Raw genomic sequence first — 18,521 nt, 5'->3', positions numbered from 1 at the left:
ACAAAAAACGACCTCGGTCAATTGGTATACAATGGATAGAGCTTTCATTCTTTTCACTACGGAAAATACTTTAAAAAAGTACAACTTGAAATGGTCAGACACGGCGAATATCAAAAATATGGCACACGTCATGTGACAGATACAGCTTCGTAATACAATAGTCGTGTATAGCAAAATTCTGCCAAGGAATGGTTTTCTCACAGTGGGCTGCAGCCTGCGTCCCGTCGCCCACTCGCTTCCGCGTGCACGTGGCGCCGGGGGACGCCGAGGACGACGGCGTCTTTGCAAACGGCACCCGCGTCTCGCTCAGCGGCCAGACGACGACAACGGACATGTTCTCCTGTTCGCGTTAGATAAGCTTGCGGAGGAGTCAAGGCACAACAAGAGGTGGGGGGAAACAAACCAGAGGACAAGGCTTGAGAAGCGCCGTCTCTACGTCTCAACAGTGATTTTGGGTTCGCCCGCCCTCTAGCGGCAACGCCGCGGAACTGCCAGTGAGCGAGGCCGCCGGCTCGCAGCTGTGGTTTCGGATGAGACTCCCGGTGGAGAGCGAGGGCGATACGTTAGTCAGTAAGTGCTGGTTGTTCAGGGCGGGCGAAAACAAACAAAACCAAAAAAAAAAAGGCAGTGGCGAGAATCCTCAAAGAGAGGAGGGTCTTGATTCACGGACCACGCCCACCCAACCCCGCCTCCTTTAGCCGTGCGCCCCATGACATCATCAGGTCACTGATCAAAAAAAAAAAAAAAAAAAAAAAGGATGCCGTGCTGACGATGGAGTCACTGGAGCTTCATCGCCCCCGCGGTCTACTTCCTGAGGGCTTGATCGGGACTTGATTGTTTGGTGACTGGAATTAAAGGAGAGATTCAATCCAACATGGCGTCCAGCTGGTCCGCGAGGTCGTCGAACATATTCCCAATGTCGTCCAAAATGGTCCCGGCAGACTTCACAGTGTTGGCGCCGCTGGCGGGAAAATAGAATACGGTGTTAAAATTAAAATTTGTTAACTGTGAACAACCTTCCCATTCTATAGATTATTATTTATCTTAACACGTGTAATGTTGTTTTGAACCACTCTGTAGATCTGTCGTTATGTTCACATGGTGACTACCGACACGAATGACAGTTTTCAGAGTCCCCGTGGGAAGCGGCGTCGCTTCCTGCCGCCTCTCGACCCGCTACAAACCTGGAGCGCTTTCTAATTCACCTGTAGCCGAGAGCGCGGGCAGCAGCGTTTGCCCACGATGGAACCAGAACCGGCAGAATAGACGATGAGTGAAACGGGCTGTTCCCGCCAAAAAAGGGGGCAAAACAGACAGCGCAAACACACGCAATCTAAAGTAACCCCCGCCCCCCGCCCCCCGCCCCCCGTCCTCATGGCAAACCCCGATGCCGGAGCTTGGAGCTTGTGCGTTGTAATACAGGTACTCCTGACTTAATGACCTAGGACCAGGTCGTTAAGCGAATTGGTCGATAAGCGAGGACCCGTGTTATTTCAGGGTAAGGGGGCGTGGCCATTGAGGACGCTAGTGTAGTGAATACTGACAGACTGCGGGAACGAAGCTGAGGCTGAGAACGGTGATGAGATGAGATGTATACAGTGTATATAGTATATATACAGTATACTATATATACATATAGTATACTGTATATAGTGTATATAGTATATATAGTGTATACAGTATATATAGTGTATATAGTTTATACAGTGTATATATATAATGTATCTAGTATACTGTATATAGTATATAAAGTATATACAGTGTATATTGTATATATAGTATATAGATTGTATATAGTATATAGAGTGTATATAGTATATATTGTATATATAGTATATATAAGATAAGATAAACCTTTATTAGTCCCCCAAAGAGGACTAATAAATACTAATAATATAGTATATACAGTGTACATAGTACAGTATATATTGTATATATAGTAAATATAGGGTGAGACGCCGCGCACACACGCCACGGTATTGTACGTGTACAATACGTACAATACAGACTGGTCAGACAGCTGGTGGGGAGTCCGAACGGTCGTTAAACAGGTAGGTCGTTATGTGAGGAGTACCTGCAATAAAGGTTTATCTTATCTTATCTTAATAAAAGTAAAGCGTAGAAAAACTGTACTGCTGTACTGCGTGCCGGAGACCCCCAGCCCACTTCGAGCACTAGCTATGGTGGATGCCCCCAATGCCCCCCGCCCCCAATGCCCCCCCATAGCAACGGGTCTGCACGAGCACGTTTTCAACACCCTGTCCACGTCTGACTTTAGCTTCACATGGGACGGCCGCCTGGCATGGATATCTGTGGATCCCTGTCACTCGTGCCACTCTCCCACCTGTCAGAGCCGTCCTCCTGGGTCAGCCTCCTCTCGACGGCCTTCAGAGCGGCTTCCAGGGACGTGCTGGTCTGCTCCAGCCTCTGCTGCACCACCACGGCACCGGGGGCCGAGGGGTCCGGGCCCACCACGCACACCTGGGGCTTGGCCGGCGGTGGAGGGGGTGGCGGCTGGACTCGGTGGTGGTGTGGCGTCGGGGGGCTGTGGGTGGGCGTGGGCGGGGAGGTGAAGGCCACGCTCTGGACCACGCTGATGGTCACGCCCTGGGGGGCCGAGGCCGCTGCTGGAGACAGAAAGGGAGGAAATGTGAAGAGCTGAATGTCGTCGTCAGCTCCAAGTCAAAATATCACATTTATTATCACTCAACCAATGTTGCCTTTACAATGCCCTTCACAATACTGTAGTCATAATACTTTGTTTTAAAAAAAAAAAAAGGATATTGCCACAGTCATAACGTGCTAATAATAGAATGGAATATAAATAGATGTTAACAAAAATATAACAATAATCCATAGAAAATAAGATCATAAAAGTAATTTGTCACATAAAATCTTGAATCTTGTGAAAACCAAGTAAAACTACAATGATATGATGTTTTGGCCAGATTAATCAGTACACAGACAAATATATATAACTACACATAAGGATTAGTATGAGAACTATAATTAGAACAGTTAATATAATACGGTAAAATATAATGTAATACAGTGATTCCATCTAATGTACTCTGGCTGTCGTACCCTGTGCTGCCAGGAGGCTGTGTCGGACGGGTTTGGGGGCGGTGGCGGGAGGTTTAGGGGAGAGTGGCGGTCGGACGGGAGCAGGAGCCTGAGCCTCCATCCGGGCCTCGCTGAGCCTCGGGCCGTCTCCCTCCTGGTTTTGGGACAGGGGTCTCCCAGCCGACTCCTCCCTGTCCCCGCCCGGGGAACCCCCAGGATGATCCTTGTCCTTGGGCTTGTGTCTCCGCTTCACCGTGTCAGATTCCTTCAGGTTGAACTCCGGCACCTCTTCGCTCTTGGCCTGCTGCTTCTCTGGGGGTTCCAGCACAGCCTCGGCCCTGGGGGGGCCTCCCACCTTGGGCCGCTGCTTGATGGTGAGGTTCCCCTCCTCTGCGAAAGGGATGCACTCGCTGGAGCTGCTTTGAGGGGAGGAGGAGCCTTCCAGCCCCCGGCCTCTGGGCTCCTCCTCCTCAGAGTCAGACTTCACCCCCCTGTCCACATCTGGCTTGGCACGGGGGCTCTGATTGGTTATGCACTCGCTCTGCACCCTCCTCCGGGCCCCCGGGCCCTGGGACTCCTGGGCCGCAGTGGGGAGGGAGGGAGGAGAGGGCTCCGGTTTCGGGGCTGGAGTCGGAGGGTTGTTCCCGTCTGAGGAGGAGGAGGTCTCCAATGAGGCAGCGATGCTCCTCACGCTGCGGGGGCTGTCCGTTATCACGCCCCCGTCGGTCTCCATGCTGCTGTTGCTGCTCACCGAGCTCAGCCTCTTGGGCGGAGGGGGAGGGGGGCCCTTCTTGCGGGCGCGCACCGCAAAGGACTGACTGCGTCCCACTGCGCTGCTGCCGTTCTTCTCGGGGCTGGACTGCAGGCGCGCCAGCTGGCCGCGTCCGGGCCGGCGACTCAGCGTGGCGTAGGAGGGCAGGCTCCCGCACGGGGGGCCGGTGTCCTCGTCCTCGTCGTCCTCCGCCTCCCCGTCGGAAAGGGCGTAGCGGATGGCGCCCTGCAAACGCTTCTTGGGCGGCGCCAGCGTCAGGGAGTAGTCGTGGTGTTTGGCGGGCGAGCCGCCTTGGGGGTGCAGGTAGCTGAAGCCCCTCTGCACCGGGGAGCCGTGGGGGGAGGGGCCCGCAGAGCCGGGGGCCTTGGGCTTGGCGGGGATGGCGGGGTACTTGAACATGGTGGCCGTGCCCAGAGGAACCTGCTTGAGCTGCTGCTGCTGCTGCTGCTGCTGCTGCTGCTGCTGCAGGGGCCTCGGGTCCCAGCCTTCCGGAACGTTCCTTTCCTTGGCCGGGCTGCTCTCCAAGCTGCGGCCGCCCAGGCTCTCCTGCGAGCGGCTATGGGGGGTGATGGAGGCGGTGGGTGGCTCCTGGGACCGCCCGGACCCCCGTGAGCGAGCGTCGCTGCTCTCCTGGCTCTGTGACATGCCCACGGCGCTCTTGATGTCCTGACAGCCACCGTAGTGGCTGGACATGGCCGACTGCAGCTCGGCGCTCAGCTCGCTGTCCTGGAACGTCAGCAACTGAGGGGTGTGGGGGGAGGGGCAGTCGCCTGAGGAGGTGTCGGGCGGCTCGATGGCGACGAGGTGCAGAGCCCCGGGGGTTTTACGGCGCAGGGTGCCCTGGCCGGACTCGGCGTTCATGATGGCCCTCTGGATGTCGCACAGCTTCTTCACAGCCAACATCAGTTTCTTCTGGTGGCCTGAAGATAACATAATTAAACGAAAGGCCCAATGCCGTTATTGTCATCACTTTTAATTGTCATAGGGTTATATTTTCAAAATGACATCTTGTATTGTTTATAGTTAAACTAGTAGTCTAACTATAGTCAAATGTTTAAAATTTTCCATCTCCATTTTCTTTGGTGAATTACACTGACGTTTAACACTGATGATACCATCACTAATCAGTTGATACCATCACTAATCGGTTTCATTACTAATGTTCAACACTCCACTGGACAGCAGTGTTTCTCAAATGGTACTCATACCCTTAGTAGTACGAAAAAAAAAAGAAAAAAAGTGTCAAAAGTAAAGAATATTGGTTTTATATATATATATATATATATATATATATATATATATATATATATATATATATATATATATATATATATATATAATTTAAAAAAAAAACACATTTGACGCACATACAGTGCATAATTTATGTTAACTTTCTTTTTTTCTCCCAGTGCCAGTGAAGGGTGTACTCAGCTGAAAGAAGATCTTAAGGGGGGTTCACGCCGAAAAACAGTTTGAGAACCACTGTTATAGATTAGGATTGTTGGTTTTGGGTCAGTTGAACACAACAAACGAATAATCTAACATGCTTCAAAAATGTGTCAAATAAGCAGAACATTTAAATGGATTTCTTTAATATTGTACATTGGTTTAATTATCAGATATTTTCATCAGAGACATAAAGTGCCGCAGTACTGATCCCCTCTTTTAAAGGTGCTGGACCGATATTGGGGAGCAGGATCGGTGTCGGTCCATCCCTGGCATTAAGTCGTGTTTCCATCTGACACGGGTCCCTACCGAGCTTGGTGATGCCTATTTCCTGCAAGTCCTCCCACGTGAGATCTCTGACAATGTTGATGGAGTCATAGCCGTTCTCCGACAGCTCCTTGTGGTACTGGGGGAGGCCGATGGCGCTCAGCCACTCGCCCAGGTCAGCCTGCAGGAGAGGGGCAAGAGGAAGTAAAGCCCACCGTGTCCACCGGATCCTTTTTTTTTTTGCTGCCCTCACTTTCCTGAAAGAAACTCATGAACAGAACCTGACTCATCAGAACCCCATAAAGCTATGGCTCATAGCTTTATAAACCGCTCAACTCTGTCGGGAAAAGATTCCTCATCATGTAAGAATTTCGATGAGCTAATTTATCGGGTTGCGGAATATCACAAAACCCGGCAGAGAAATCCATGCACTCTGAACCAATAGACAAACATTTGAGGTTCTTACCGGGATGTATTCGGGCAGCCACTCGGAGATGCTGAGGTTGCCTATCTCGATGGAGATCTTCTTGCGGTGGCCCGGCTTGGTGACTCCGATGGCCGTCAGATCCTGAAGCGAAACGCCACGTTAAACGTCAAGAGAGGACGGCGACGCATCTCCGGACGCGCGGCAACGGATGAGGCTCGAAAAGTCAACCGTATGCTGCTACGGTATGGGCGGAGAGCTCTAGTCACTTCGTAGCCCAAACAATTATTCCACGGTGCTAGGCACCATCTCAACGATCGATTATCTGCATCACATAAAAAACACAAACACATGAAAACGCGATATTCCATCTCGCTCTAGAAGACACGACCCGGAAAATCTGCATTCCAAAAGGAACCGGTGTGAATGGGAAGAGGAGTGAGATCACCTTAGAGCTGAAGCGACTGAGGGCTCTTTCAAGCCATACACAAAAACACCCTTATATTTTCCTTATATTCGTGTGTGTGTGTGTGTGTGTGCGCGCGTGCGTGTGTGTGCGTGTGTGTGCGTGTGTGCGCAGTACCTCCGGGGTCATTCTGCTGATCGTTGGGACGTCGTAACCGGCGTTGATGAAGTTCCCGGTGTACTGCTCCAGCTGGAACTCGCTCAGCCATTGATAGATGGCCTCCGCGTCCTACCGGACAAATGGGAAGAAGGTGAGAGACGTCCAGGAAAAACACAGGGTCCCTTAAATCTCTAATCCGGCTCAGGACGTTTTGGACATTTTCTACCACTCTCCCTCACCCGACCTCCCTCTACGTCTTCGATATAATCCCCTATTCCACACCAGGAAAGGCAGAAAGTACGATCTGGGAATCTGGACGATCCTTATCTCTCTCAAAAATGTTGTTAAATTAACACAAATACAAGGGGGTAAATATTTTACAGGAGAGCCGTTTTCCCCAATGCCCAGGACAGGGCAAAGCGAGGGTTGGGGGCCGTGTATACAAGTTTACAACACGGGGGTCCGTCTCACCTTGCCCTCCAGAAGCTGCTGCGGCCGAATAAACTGCTGCGTGAAGCTCTGCTCCGCCGGCCGCTGCATGGCCGCCGGCTGCCTCCGAGGAGTTCCTGCTGAGACATGTACACAACACAGCTCCTGTCACTGCCAGGTCTACATCCGTTGAGATGAGAGGGCCCTTTATTTAAATTTTGCGGGGAAAGATACCAGATACAGGCACAGGATGAATGAAGTGTTATATCGCTGACCCAATTATAGGCCCGAAAGAGATAAAAAAATAAAAATAAAAATAAAAAATTCCGTCATGAAATTTGCAAAATAACTTCTGAAAGGCCGTACAGGTGTGCGGATGCTGCTTAGGAGTCTCATTTCATCATTAAAAAAAAAAAAAAAAAAAGTGGCACTTTTGATGTTTAACAACAAACTCAAAAGTGTGAAAAGGTTAAAGAGACTAGGCGCACCTAGCGGTTGGTCAGCCTGTTTGTTGGGGTCTGGAGGTCCGGAATCACCAGCAGGGGGTGCAAGCTGCGCAGAAAAACAAAAAACGGTTAGAAACCCACCAGGTAATCACACTCGGATCTTCCTGAGGACTAACTTAAGTTCTAAGGATGTACATTCCAGTGTTATTCCAGTATTGATAAATGGCCACTGTTATATTTTAAACAATGACATCCTATGGCGTTTTGATGGAGCCTTTTCGGATCTAATCAAAGCGTCCCATCACCGCCCTTAGGCCCGATGTGCCGGTACCTTGCTGGGGCTGTCCAGGTGGGCGGTGTTGTGGTGATGCCCGTTGGGTGCGTTGTTGTTGCTCTCCGTGCTCTGGCCGCTCCCGGCGCTCCGGGTGCTGCCGACGCTCCCGGTGCTCCCGACGCTGTTCCTGTCGCCTGCTGGACGAGCAGAGTAGAGAGGGGGAGAGGGAGAGAGGGAGAGGGAGAGAGAGAGAGAGAGAGGGGGAGAGAGAGAGAGAGAGAGAGAGTCAAACAAAGAAAAGGAGATAAACACCTGGCGAAGTGACAGAGGTCCAGTCGGAGCCTCGGCCCTCTCAGTGTCCCTTTTTCAAAGGACAATGGGCGCTCGAGCTGACGGACACATTCCACATCAGTCTAAACGAAGCTGGCAGCCGCTGGCTCGCTGATGGGTCACGCCGCGTATTCGGCGGTCTGAGGGAAGAGGGCCGACGGGCCTGATGGCATTGGGCTGGGGGGGGGGGGGGGTGGGAGGGGTACAGGCCAGGCTGGTTGCTGGCATAGAAGCGGTGCAGCAGAGGAGGTTTGCATTTTTGCGTAGCGGGGAGCACGGCTGCAGGCGCTAGGTGGAGAGGTAACGCAGCGTTATGACCAACTAACTAACTAACCAACTAACTAACATTATCCAAAGAGCGGACACAGCTATTCTCACACAGCATTCAAAAGGTTTTGGGCTCACAGGGCCTATGGCGACCTACAGTATATAGAATCACTCGACAGCTTTAATTAGGGCTGGGCGACCAACAATCTCTTTTTTCTGTGTGAGCTTTGAGAGGGAGTTATATTTAATTTAGTTTGATATTTTATTTTGGATGACCACATAGCTTTATGTAAATGAAGTGCTCTCAATATGAGATCTTTTAATTCAAAAGTGGATCTCTCTCTTTCTCTCTAAATTCCCTCTGATTGACGTGATCAAAATCTTTGCATCGTCCAGCCCTAGGTTTAGAAAAGGCTCCATCAAAACGCCATAGGATGTCATTGTTTAAAATATAACAGTGGCCATTTATCAATACTCAATACTGGAATAACACTGGAATGTACATCCTTAGAACTTAAGTTAGTCCTCAGGAAGAATTTATTAGTTTTCCGTTTTTTTTTTCTCAAAATCTTTTTCAATCCACTTATTTGGGGCATTTTGAGTCATCTTTGATTTTTCCAAAATTCAGACTGCAACAGAACTTGTCGCTAGAAAGATAATATCAAGATAATTGTGGAGAACGCAAGTCCAGACCAGCAGAGATAAATGGCCAGTTTGAGACACTACGGCTGGGACACACTGTTACCCCTGGTGGTCGCAGAGGTGAACAACAACTGATACTGAAGTGACATGATCCACACACGAGCCAGAAGCAGGTGATCATGATGATTGCCGCAAAAAAAGGGAGCACAGCCGAGGCAGCCGGTTGGCCAGGGGGCACAATGTGGCGGGGCGCGGGGGGGGGGGCAGGAAGGGGGCAGGAGGGCGGTGTCCTCGGGTGGGACTCTTACCATCGTAGGAGTTCCTCAGTACCCAGATGTCCTGTAGGGGACACCCAGGCTGAGTCAGGCAGCCCGGAGACAGACCTATCAGACACAAACACTCTGTTGGGCCCGGGGGGGTGGCAGTGTTTTGGGAGGCGTAGAGCTCACACAGCGACCTGGTCTTCAGCTGTGGATCCTGTGTGGAGCTGTGTGAGGCTCAATGGCTGCTAAATACACCAACTTGTACCTAGTTTTGCTCATACTCTGTGCCTGTTATATGGTGCAGCGTCATAACCTATAAGTATTGTGCATCATCCTCATATATAATCACTGACCAAAGCTATACAATATACCCGTTTACCCCTGTTTATTTTCTAGCTTTGCTACTGCTACCCAATTCATTCGATAGATTCTCCTATTTGTGTTTATTTCATTTCATCTTTGCAGTTTTGTGGGTACAAGAAAGCCAGTAGTACCATGTTACATTCCGTTTTATGTGCAGACTTAAAAGGTAGACATTTTTTTCCACTGGAGTTGATTTCAAATGATTGAAAAAAAAAAAAAGATAAAAAAAATACCCAAATTCTTTTGAAGGTGAATTCACTGATTGCGTGTGTGGACAATGTGACGCCACTCAATGTGACAGAAGACCAGGGTATTGGCTGTGTATTTTTTATTACTGAAGATTGGTCTAGACCCCTTTGCCTTAGATGGGAATGGAGTGAAAGCAGCAACTGGAAAGCATCACACCTCAGTCGGCTTCATTATTGAATCCGACTCTTACCTCCTTTGATCTGGTTCGATTCAAGCCTTTTAAACACCCATTTCCTGTGTGTGTGTGTGTGTGTGTGTGTGTGTGTGTGTGTGTGTGTGTGTGTGTGTGTGTGTGTGTGTGTGCGTGCGTGCGTGCGTGTGTGCGTGCCCATGGCGGTATACCTGTGCTGTCGCCGAGGGTGTTGGCGTGCGACAGCGCCACCACATGCACGGCGGGGGGCGCGTACAGGGTGTAGGAGTCGTCTGTCTGGGGGGTGGAGCTCAGGCTGCAGGTGAGGGGGGGTCGGGAGAGGAGCTGCTGACGCTGGGTGGGCAGGGAGGCGTGGCGGGACAGGGTGCCCCCTACAGGGCAGACGGGGGGAAGGGGTTGGGGGGTAGGGGAGGTTAGGAAGTGAGGATGTTAGGAAGCTGATGGGGAGATGAGGTGAGTGTCGACTAGGGAGGGGAGGAGTCGGGCTAGAGTTTATGATGATAAAAAGAACATTTGATATGTTATCGATATCATTATATACTGTGATATCTGCTTATACTGTTTATGCAAAATTCATTAGGTGGTCAGATTAGGTGATGGTGATTAACCTATATGGCAAGGTAGCTCATCTAGTTTTCCAGTCAAACCTGGCCGGACATTACAGACCTCCAATTGAGAGATATTTTCGGCAATTTTTGGGCGTAGACAAGAGATGAAGGATAGAAAATTAGCAAGAGGAATGAATCGGGATCCTCTGTTAGAAATCTTATCATTGTGACCATGACCAAATCAATAGAGAATTAGAATTAGCTATAGCTTGGGAACATTGGTAACGATGGTGTTCTTGCAAGGATTCTCACAGATGAAATGACAACTTCTGCTGCACTTTGTCAAGAACGTTTACAGATTATATATATATATATATATATATATATATATATATATATATATATAGAAAATGAAAGACGGCAGCCACAACATTCTGCTCAGTTGAGCGTCAAAAATTTGTCAAAATTAGAAGAAATTATAATATTGAATTGCAATTTATACAAATTTACAATAGAAAATAATGCAATAAATACTAGAGTTGGGTCGATTTCCGGTTTTGCCGGTCTGGTGCACGAGCCTAAACCGGTTAGATTTTATGCAAATTGACTGAACCGGCATTTGTCATAAAAAGACGTTCTGTCGAATGAAAAAGCCGCCTACATCAGCAACCGGTGCCGACAATGTCATGCCGCTTAATCCAACTTGTATTGCATTAGTAGTAAGCAATACTGTTTAACATCATACTATGTTTGTTTATTAAACGGACTAACAGAGCCACTAGTGCCTGACAGGCAGCGCGCAATTTAGTGCAGAGCCAAGGCTGGCAACATGAAGGAGATCAAATGTAAAAAAGAAATGTTAAATTGAATGGTGGTGAGAGATAAAACATGATGTGTAACTCAGCTGTCACATTAATTGTTGTGCAGCTATACTCTCTACTTCTTATTATTGAGTTTAGAGGTGCATTACCGCCACCAACTCTGAAGCGGCTGTTGAGTCAAGAGCGACAATTAGTGGTTAAATTCGGCACACCGGTCCACTCCGGTGTTTTGGCTTCATATAAATCCGGTTTGAAATTTTTGAAAACCGGCCCAACCCTAATAAATACCAAAATCAAAAATTGCTTTAACAAATCAGTAGGTCCCTGCAAATTCCCATCCGTAGTGTTTACACAGTATGAGTTGAGGTAGATGGATGGCGGGATGACAGAGAAATGGTTGCTTGAGGGAGGGACAGACGGAAAGGGAAGAGGAGCATGGGATGGGTGGCAACAGTGTGTCTGCGAGTTTCCTCAAAGTCAAAGTTCAAAATCTCAGCGCTTGAGTTATCAGCTCGGATCCCACCTGTTTTTTTCTTTTTCTTGGAGAGCGCTTTAGGAACACACTTGGCTTTATATTGTATAATATAAATATATATATATTTTTTTATTGATTGACGGGAAATAAAACAGAGCACCCTCTGGTCTTGGTTGGGAATCTATATCTGCAGCTAAGGCTGCAACTGTGACTACAGTTACACTGAAATACTAGCAGTAGGACAACGAGGGAACCGTGGTGCTATTTACACCTGTTTTTTCCCCCCGATTCCAATTCAGGATCGATATCTTCCATCATTCAATACCCATAGATTGATTACATTTGAGATCATTTCAGTACTTTTTTCATGAGCTGCAGACACACTGTGGAAGCACGGTGGATTAGTTCCAATTAGCTCAAAAGCGTTGTCATCCCCGGAGGGAGTCAAGAGGGACTGCTCGGAACAGTGAAGCTCTGCAGCAACACCAACCACCCGACAGGGACTCCTCCTTCCCAGAACACATGAGTCACATATGGGGCCTCCTGCACAGCATAGGTACTCACTGCAAAGTGCAGCACGCTGTGGTTTAGTATAAAGTAGGGTATATTGTCGATATCAATATTGATATACACTAGGAATCATGTGGGATTTTTGTGATGTGTTTTACCTTAAAAATATGCGGATGTCATTTTGTCCAAATGACCCAGGTGTAGAGTAGCGTGTTTAAACTGGTGTGTAATGTCGTACTGAAGCGTTGGAGGGAGGTTGCCTCTGAACCATGTTGGCAAAAGCTGGCCCGTATTTTAGCACCACCCTCCACCCCTGATTGGCCAGAGATGTTCTGGGACACATTGGCCCCTCTCATACTTACTTTGTTCAGGAGCTGCGATATCTGATGGCCAAGTGAGGGTGAGCGACGAGGACGTGCTCTGACTGATTTAGAACTTGACGGTGACGTCGTTGTGATGCGTGGTAAATACCTTCTGAATCCACGCACAAAACTCAGCTGGAGTTTGGAAAGTTTGTTCCCACCCCCGCCCGTGAGAAGTCGACTGAGACGGTGCGAGCGCGCGCGCGTGTGTGTGTGCTTGTGTGTCGTGCGTGTGCGTGAAAGAGAGAGACTAACCAGATCGTCTACTGATGACTTCCACTATTGACGGTGGAAAAAAGCCGACTCGGTCCGTCCCTCTCTGGGTGTCGTGAATGTGGCCCTTCCAGCGCCCGTCCACGTGCTGCTCCAGGACCTGAGGACGGCCAATCGCAAAACGAAGATAACAACAGGGCCCGACCTTCTTCAATTTGAAAAATAGGATTTTAGACCCTCAACTAATCTTAAATGGGGTGAAACTACAAAAATTGGCAAAAATTGTACCTGATAAAAAAAATACCAGGTAAGACCCATCGCAAAGTCACATTCAACTTATTTAACAGATCAAGGGAGAGTGGTTGAAGTCTTTCTTTGTGAATGTGACCCAACAAAACCTGTGCAAAAACAAATTAAATGTGCCTTTGCTCAGTTAGGGAAAACCAAAATGGACGGAGTAGCTTTGATCCTAGTCCGCGGTCGAGCGGAAAGCCACAACATCCTCATCTGCTGCAAGGCTACAGTATGTACGGCACATGTTAAGAGCTGAATGTACACATTTAAATATGTAAACACAAACACGAATGGGAAAAGCGAAACAATGTTTCAACCTCAAGAGGACACCAGACGGAGAGATGTCAACATTACATCAAAGTGAATGAAACCAGTCAGTCAAAAAACATATTGATTTGTTTTGTAAAGTGATGTAATGAATAATGTTAAATATGTCTGCTGTGGTCAGAGCTGCTCACCATGATGACATCACCGGCTCGGATGTTGAGAGCCGTGGGGTCGTGGAGGTTCCAGTAATCCTTCAGAGCTCTGACCTGGAGGACACCTGTAGCGTCTGGAGGGTGGGCGGCGGACCGAGAGACGGACAGAGAGACAGACAGACAGACAGACAGAGAGACAGAGAGGTACGGGGAAAGGTGGAAAGACAGACAGACATCAAACAGAAAAATAGAAGGACAGAGGCACAGGCAGAGTCAAATAACTTGGCGAATTATATTACTTAAAAACAGTAAAATACAGAGTATCGGGGATGTAAAACAAGGCCAAAATAAAATATACGGGAGCGACACTAGCAGCTGAATAAAGACACATCTTGTTCTCTTGTTCAGAAGACCCCATGTGGTTTACACTGACTCTTATTTGGAGTGAGTCACTTCTCCCATTCTGCCGCGCACACTTCGACAGACACGCAGAAACACAGAGACACACACACACACACACACACACACACACCGCTACTGTGTGCAGCTCTTTATTCCAAAAAAACCTCAGTAATTAATCCGCTGCGCGTGTAAAGAGTTGTTCATCTCCCTCAGCGTCCCGGGAGAAGGAGCTGGTAAACAACAGCTGACAGACTCCTTGTTTCAGAGCCGGCCTTGCTGGTCCACAGAAGTGCTCATTACACACTGGGTTCCCATGTAGATCAAAGGCTGAGGTTCGCTGGATTACAGAGCAGATAGCACAAACAGAGGAAGCCCAAATTCACATTCTACCCCGCCATGGAAAAAGCTCTCTTTTCAAGCGGTTGCCAAATAGGCTAAACGGTGAGAGTGAGAGCACACCTACTACAAATACACAGATTGTCCCGATAGATAGATGTTATTGTCCGGATTTTTATTACTATTATTTTCCTCCTTGGCATTTTTTCCGGCTTAAAGTGTCTGGCGCACGGCAACCGCCGAACCCACGGACATGGTTGAGCTCTCGTTGGATCCAGGGCGGAGGAACGGGGCACGGGGTACAGGGCTCCTGTCTAGGGTTGGGTATTGGAGAAATGAAGAAAATTTACTTTCTATTTATTTAGGCTATATAAACCGTTTCTAACTTGCAATAAGAGTAAGATATTCGTCGATGAGGCATTTTCGCTATTATCTCTCTCTCTCACTTTCCATTGCCGGAGATATGTGCGAGGGTGGGGCGGGGCTGGCTCCTCCCTCTGCCTCTCACACGCACGAGGAGACGGGGGCGCAGACACCACCGACCCCACCCCCTCCCTGCGTAACGCGCAGGAAATAAAGCAGTGTAAATACTGCTCTAAATTCGCTTTTTCCTCTTGAATTTTTTTTTTAAAAGAACCGATATGAGTACCGTTTAAGTGGAGTATTGGTAAGAGCAGTGGTACCGTTAAAATCGTAACAATACCCATCCCTACGAGTCATGCTCCGTCCCTCCGTGCCCCGTCCCCACACTGTTTTGAGTTGTTTAATTTGGAGCAACGGGGCACGACTCGTAGGGATGGGTATCGCTGGGATTTCAACGGCACCGGAAGAATCTCAGTCGACTGACGGGGTTTCCAAATGATGACTCGACTGGTCGACTTTCAGGGGGGCAGCCCTAAAAAAAAATTGCGAGTCGTGTAAGTAGTAATGCTGCGTTTGACAGAACGCCGAAAACTGTGATTGGTCACAGAGAACGGCCGTCGCGTCACTTCGTCATGGTTGCCCGACATCAAACACATAAAAGCCAGATGTGTTGCCATCATAACATAAGGGTGTATTCCATTACTCACAATTCAATCGATGATACCGTATACCTTTATCAGGCCAACGAATCGCTGCGACCTAACTGGACCCCATGCATTGCTGCCTGCGGCTAAATTTTCATGTTGGAATTATTATAGATGTTATATACTGCCAAGCCCTAATGGAGACGGCGGAATTCAACCTCAAGGCTGTGCCGTGGAGCTGGTTTTACTATGCGACCTCCTCACCTCGTAGAAGCTGCTTTATGTCCTTACTGGCGTGGGAGGTGGTGAACTGGTTGACGATGTCCAGCGCCGTCTGGTTGTACGTGTTACGAATGTTCACGTCCACTCCGGCCTGGGGGAAAGCACCAGAGAGACGTTGACGCGGCGCTCCCAGCAAAGCTTCTCTTTGTACGGAACACTACACACTCATTGTGACGCATACAAAGTGGCCACTAGGTGTCTGTATTGTTTTGTCTTTGTCCTAGTTCCCCGCTGGTCCGTCTGATTTGAGTGGATACTTCCTGTCTCCTTGGTAACTGGCAGGGAGCAGTCCTTGTCGACAGGTTAAGTGAGTCGAGACACCCTAGCAAGGTAGTGTCATGTGACTGGCACAAACATTCCAACTCTTGCCGTGGTGATGGAGGTCAAATGGTGCGCTGTGGTGCAACTGGACAAACAGTCTCCAAGCAAAGTCCTCCGACTATTTGGAGGTTTTGTCTGTATTTGAAGTTTAACTGTCAAGCAAAGTCTCAGTCACTATGAATAACGCTGAATATAGGGGTTGTTTTGCTACCCTGTACTGGCACTGCGTGGCCTTATAGGATATCCTGCACTGTCCCAGTTTCCCTGAATGTTTGCCCGAATAGGATGGAACCTAAACTTCCTACTAGCCCGTAGCCTTCCTTAGCGAGGAAGCACCCTCGCAAATGAGACAGACCCTGTGATTCCATTAGCTCATCGTTTTCACATGTTGAATACTATTTGAATACTAATGTTGAATACTAGTTATTTTGGAGCTCTTGGCTCCTGAGTCTCTGCAAATCTCTCTCGACATGTTCTTTATCTAGTGGCCCCACCCTCTTTCTGAACAAGCACCTGTCCATTACCAACAGGATTTTCCTCCGTTAAAGACATCTTTGTTGTGATGCTTCCATGTTTAAAGCCGTATAAGCATCACATGGATAGCACTGCTCGTGCCGTGATGTTATTAAAATAAATACGTGTGCAGAGTGTAACTGAGTCGTGTAACTGTGGGTGGAGTGAGTGTAACCGGGCATCCCAAGCCACTCCGCTGAGGCAGACTCACGTCCAGCAGTAATTTGACCACCTCCGTCTTGCCATAGAGGGACGCCTCATGCAGGGCTGTTCCCGCCTTGGTGGTCTTGTTGATGTCGATGCCCGCCTTCAGAAGCAACCTGGAGAAAGGGAGAGCGAGAGAGAGAGAGAGAGAGAGATAGTTAGTTAGGTAGCTAGCAGAATTTCCCCAAGAACGCTGGATTGGATAGAAGAAAGTGCCATTGGACCAACAGCAAAGTCTAGTTCCTGAACGTAAACTGGCTGACCACAGCTTAGCAACAGCTGCCTTCAGTCCAACTGCAGGACTTCTCCATAGACTGGGAGGCGGTTATTCTAACAGAATTGATTTTTGGGGTTTTCTGTAGTTGTTACTTGGAAAAAAGGGTGAAACATCGCGTCTGGGATACATGCAGCGGGGATAAAAAGTATCCTAAGAGACTTGCCCTTGGGTTGGTATATTTTTATCCCTTTTCCAAAAACAAAACATGACAAATGCCAAATGCCCCCTGTGGATTCAACTGCGAGGCCAGACTCACAGCCAACTCAACATAAAAAAAACCCCACTTATAACAAGGACATTTGTTCCTAGGTAAGTCTCGTGTCTCCAAAATAACACGTGTCACTTTTTTAGAAAGCCAACATTTACAGCTGGTGCAGTACACACTGATAGAGTGTGTGTGTGTGTGTGTGTGTGTGTGTGTGTGTGTGTGTGTGTGTGTGTGTGTGTGTGTGTGTGTGTGTGTGTGTGTGTGTGTGTGTGTGTGTATAATTCCAGAGGCCTGTACAACTGATCCTCTACAGCCTGTTACACCAGCAGGAACTCTGCCAAGTGGCACAGAAGGAATGGAGACAATTTACACTGGATTACAGCTCGGCACACACACACACACACACACAGATTACATTCTGTATTTACATCCACGCAGACACAAACTATATACATTCATACCTGTGTGTACAAACAGAAACAAATACTCTCACACACACACACACACACACACACACACACACACACACACACACACACACACACACACACACACACACACACACACACACACACACACACACACACACACACACACACACACACAGTGCTGGTTTGATTTATGTAACAGCTTCTCGCGTACCAGCCTTGAATGTGCACACGTTTACAGAAAGGGCAGAGTAGGGATGGTCTGTTAGATGGATGAAACAGGGGTCTTCCTTTAGCCTGTCCGAGGTGTGGATGGATTATATACATATACGTTGTATAAGTATATAAAAGTGTTGTTTTTTTTTGTGTATCTGCACAATTGGTGTAATAGCATCTAAGCTTGACGGCTTATTTAGGAGGTGCACGCGGTCACTGATTAATAATAATGCTGAATGAATAATAATAATAATCTGCAAGTGATGCTATCTACTTCTGCAAAGGAGGGGAAACAATTTTTGGTCATCATGAGTTGTGCTTGCATCCACCTTACACTAAAAATCACACAGGACATTGCAACACAGCTTGCAAACCACGAATGCACTTTGGCAAGCAGTTATTTTTATCGAATTACTTTTTTATTCCGTTTTATTTCTATGACAACGAACGAAAAACAGTCTTCCTGTACGTTTGGTGCCGGACTTGAGAGTTCCTATCCCATAACTCAAACGGATTATAGCTCGCTGACCAGAAAAAAAACAAACCCTTCCTCACTCCTTTGTCTCTTAAATAAACGGGTTTCGCGAGATGAACTTGCCTTGACGTGACGTTCAGAGATACTGGCTAAACGGGCAAACTGTTTAAAGTTGAGAGTCGGGGGAAAAAAAAACAAAAAAAAACCTTGAAGGAAAACATTCAGTGTTCCAGGTTATGTAATGTGAAATCAAATCCAT

At 48.0% G+C, this 18,521-nt stretch overlaps 1 protein-coding gene across 1 annotated transcript in view; it reads right to left on the bottom strand.

Moving 5' to 3' along the window:
- Positions 1-808: 808 nt before the first annotated feature.
- LOC307237068 (CASK interacting protein 2) overlaps positions 809-18,521 on the bottom strand; it is a gene marked incomplete at its 5' end in the record, with an annotated part of 63,265 nt that continues 45,552 nt past the window's right edge. Inside the window, 15 exon segments of the mRNA XM_080009686.1 lie at positions 809-961; positions 2,345-2,627; positions 3,085-4,755; positions 5,591-5,729; positions 6,015-6,116; positions 6,556-6,666; positions 7,009-7,106; positions 7,455-7,518; positions 7,744-7,883; positions 9,234-9,308; positions 10,143-10,322; positions 12,923-13,040; positions 13,633-13,727; positions 15,603-15,711; positions 16,666-16,774. Of these exon segments, the coding sequence (XP_079865812.1) occupies positions 865-961; positions 2,345-2,627; positions 3,085-4,755; positions 5,591-5,729; positions 6,015-6,116; positions 6,556-6,666; positions 7,009-7,106; positions 7,455-7,518; positions 7,744-7,883; positions 9,234-9,308; positions 10,143-10,322; positions 12,923-13,040; positions 13,633-13,727; positions 15,603-15,711; positions 16,666-16,774 (3,391 nt within the window). The 3' untranslated portion in view covers positions 809-864.

Source organism: Zeus faber (assembly GCF_960531495.2).
Source record: "Zeus faber genome assembly, chromosome: 11".
Taxonomy (NCBI): domain Eukaryota; kingdom Metazoa; phylum Chordata; class Actinopteri; order Zeiformes; family Zeidae; genus Zeus; species Zeus faber.
Note: the sequence above shows the minus strand (reverse complement) of the source record. Positions and strands in the feature narration are given on the sequence as shown.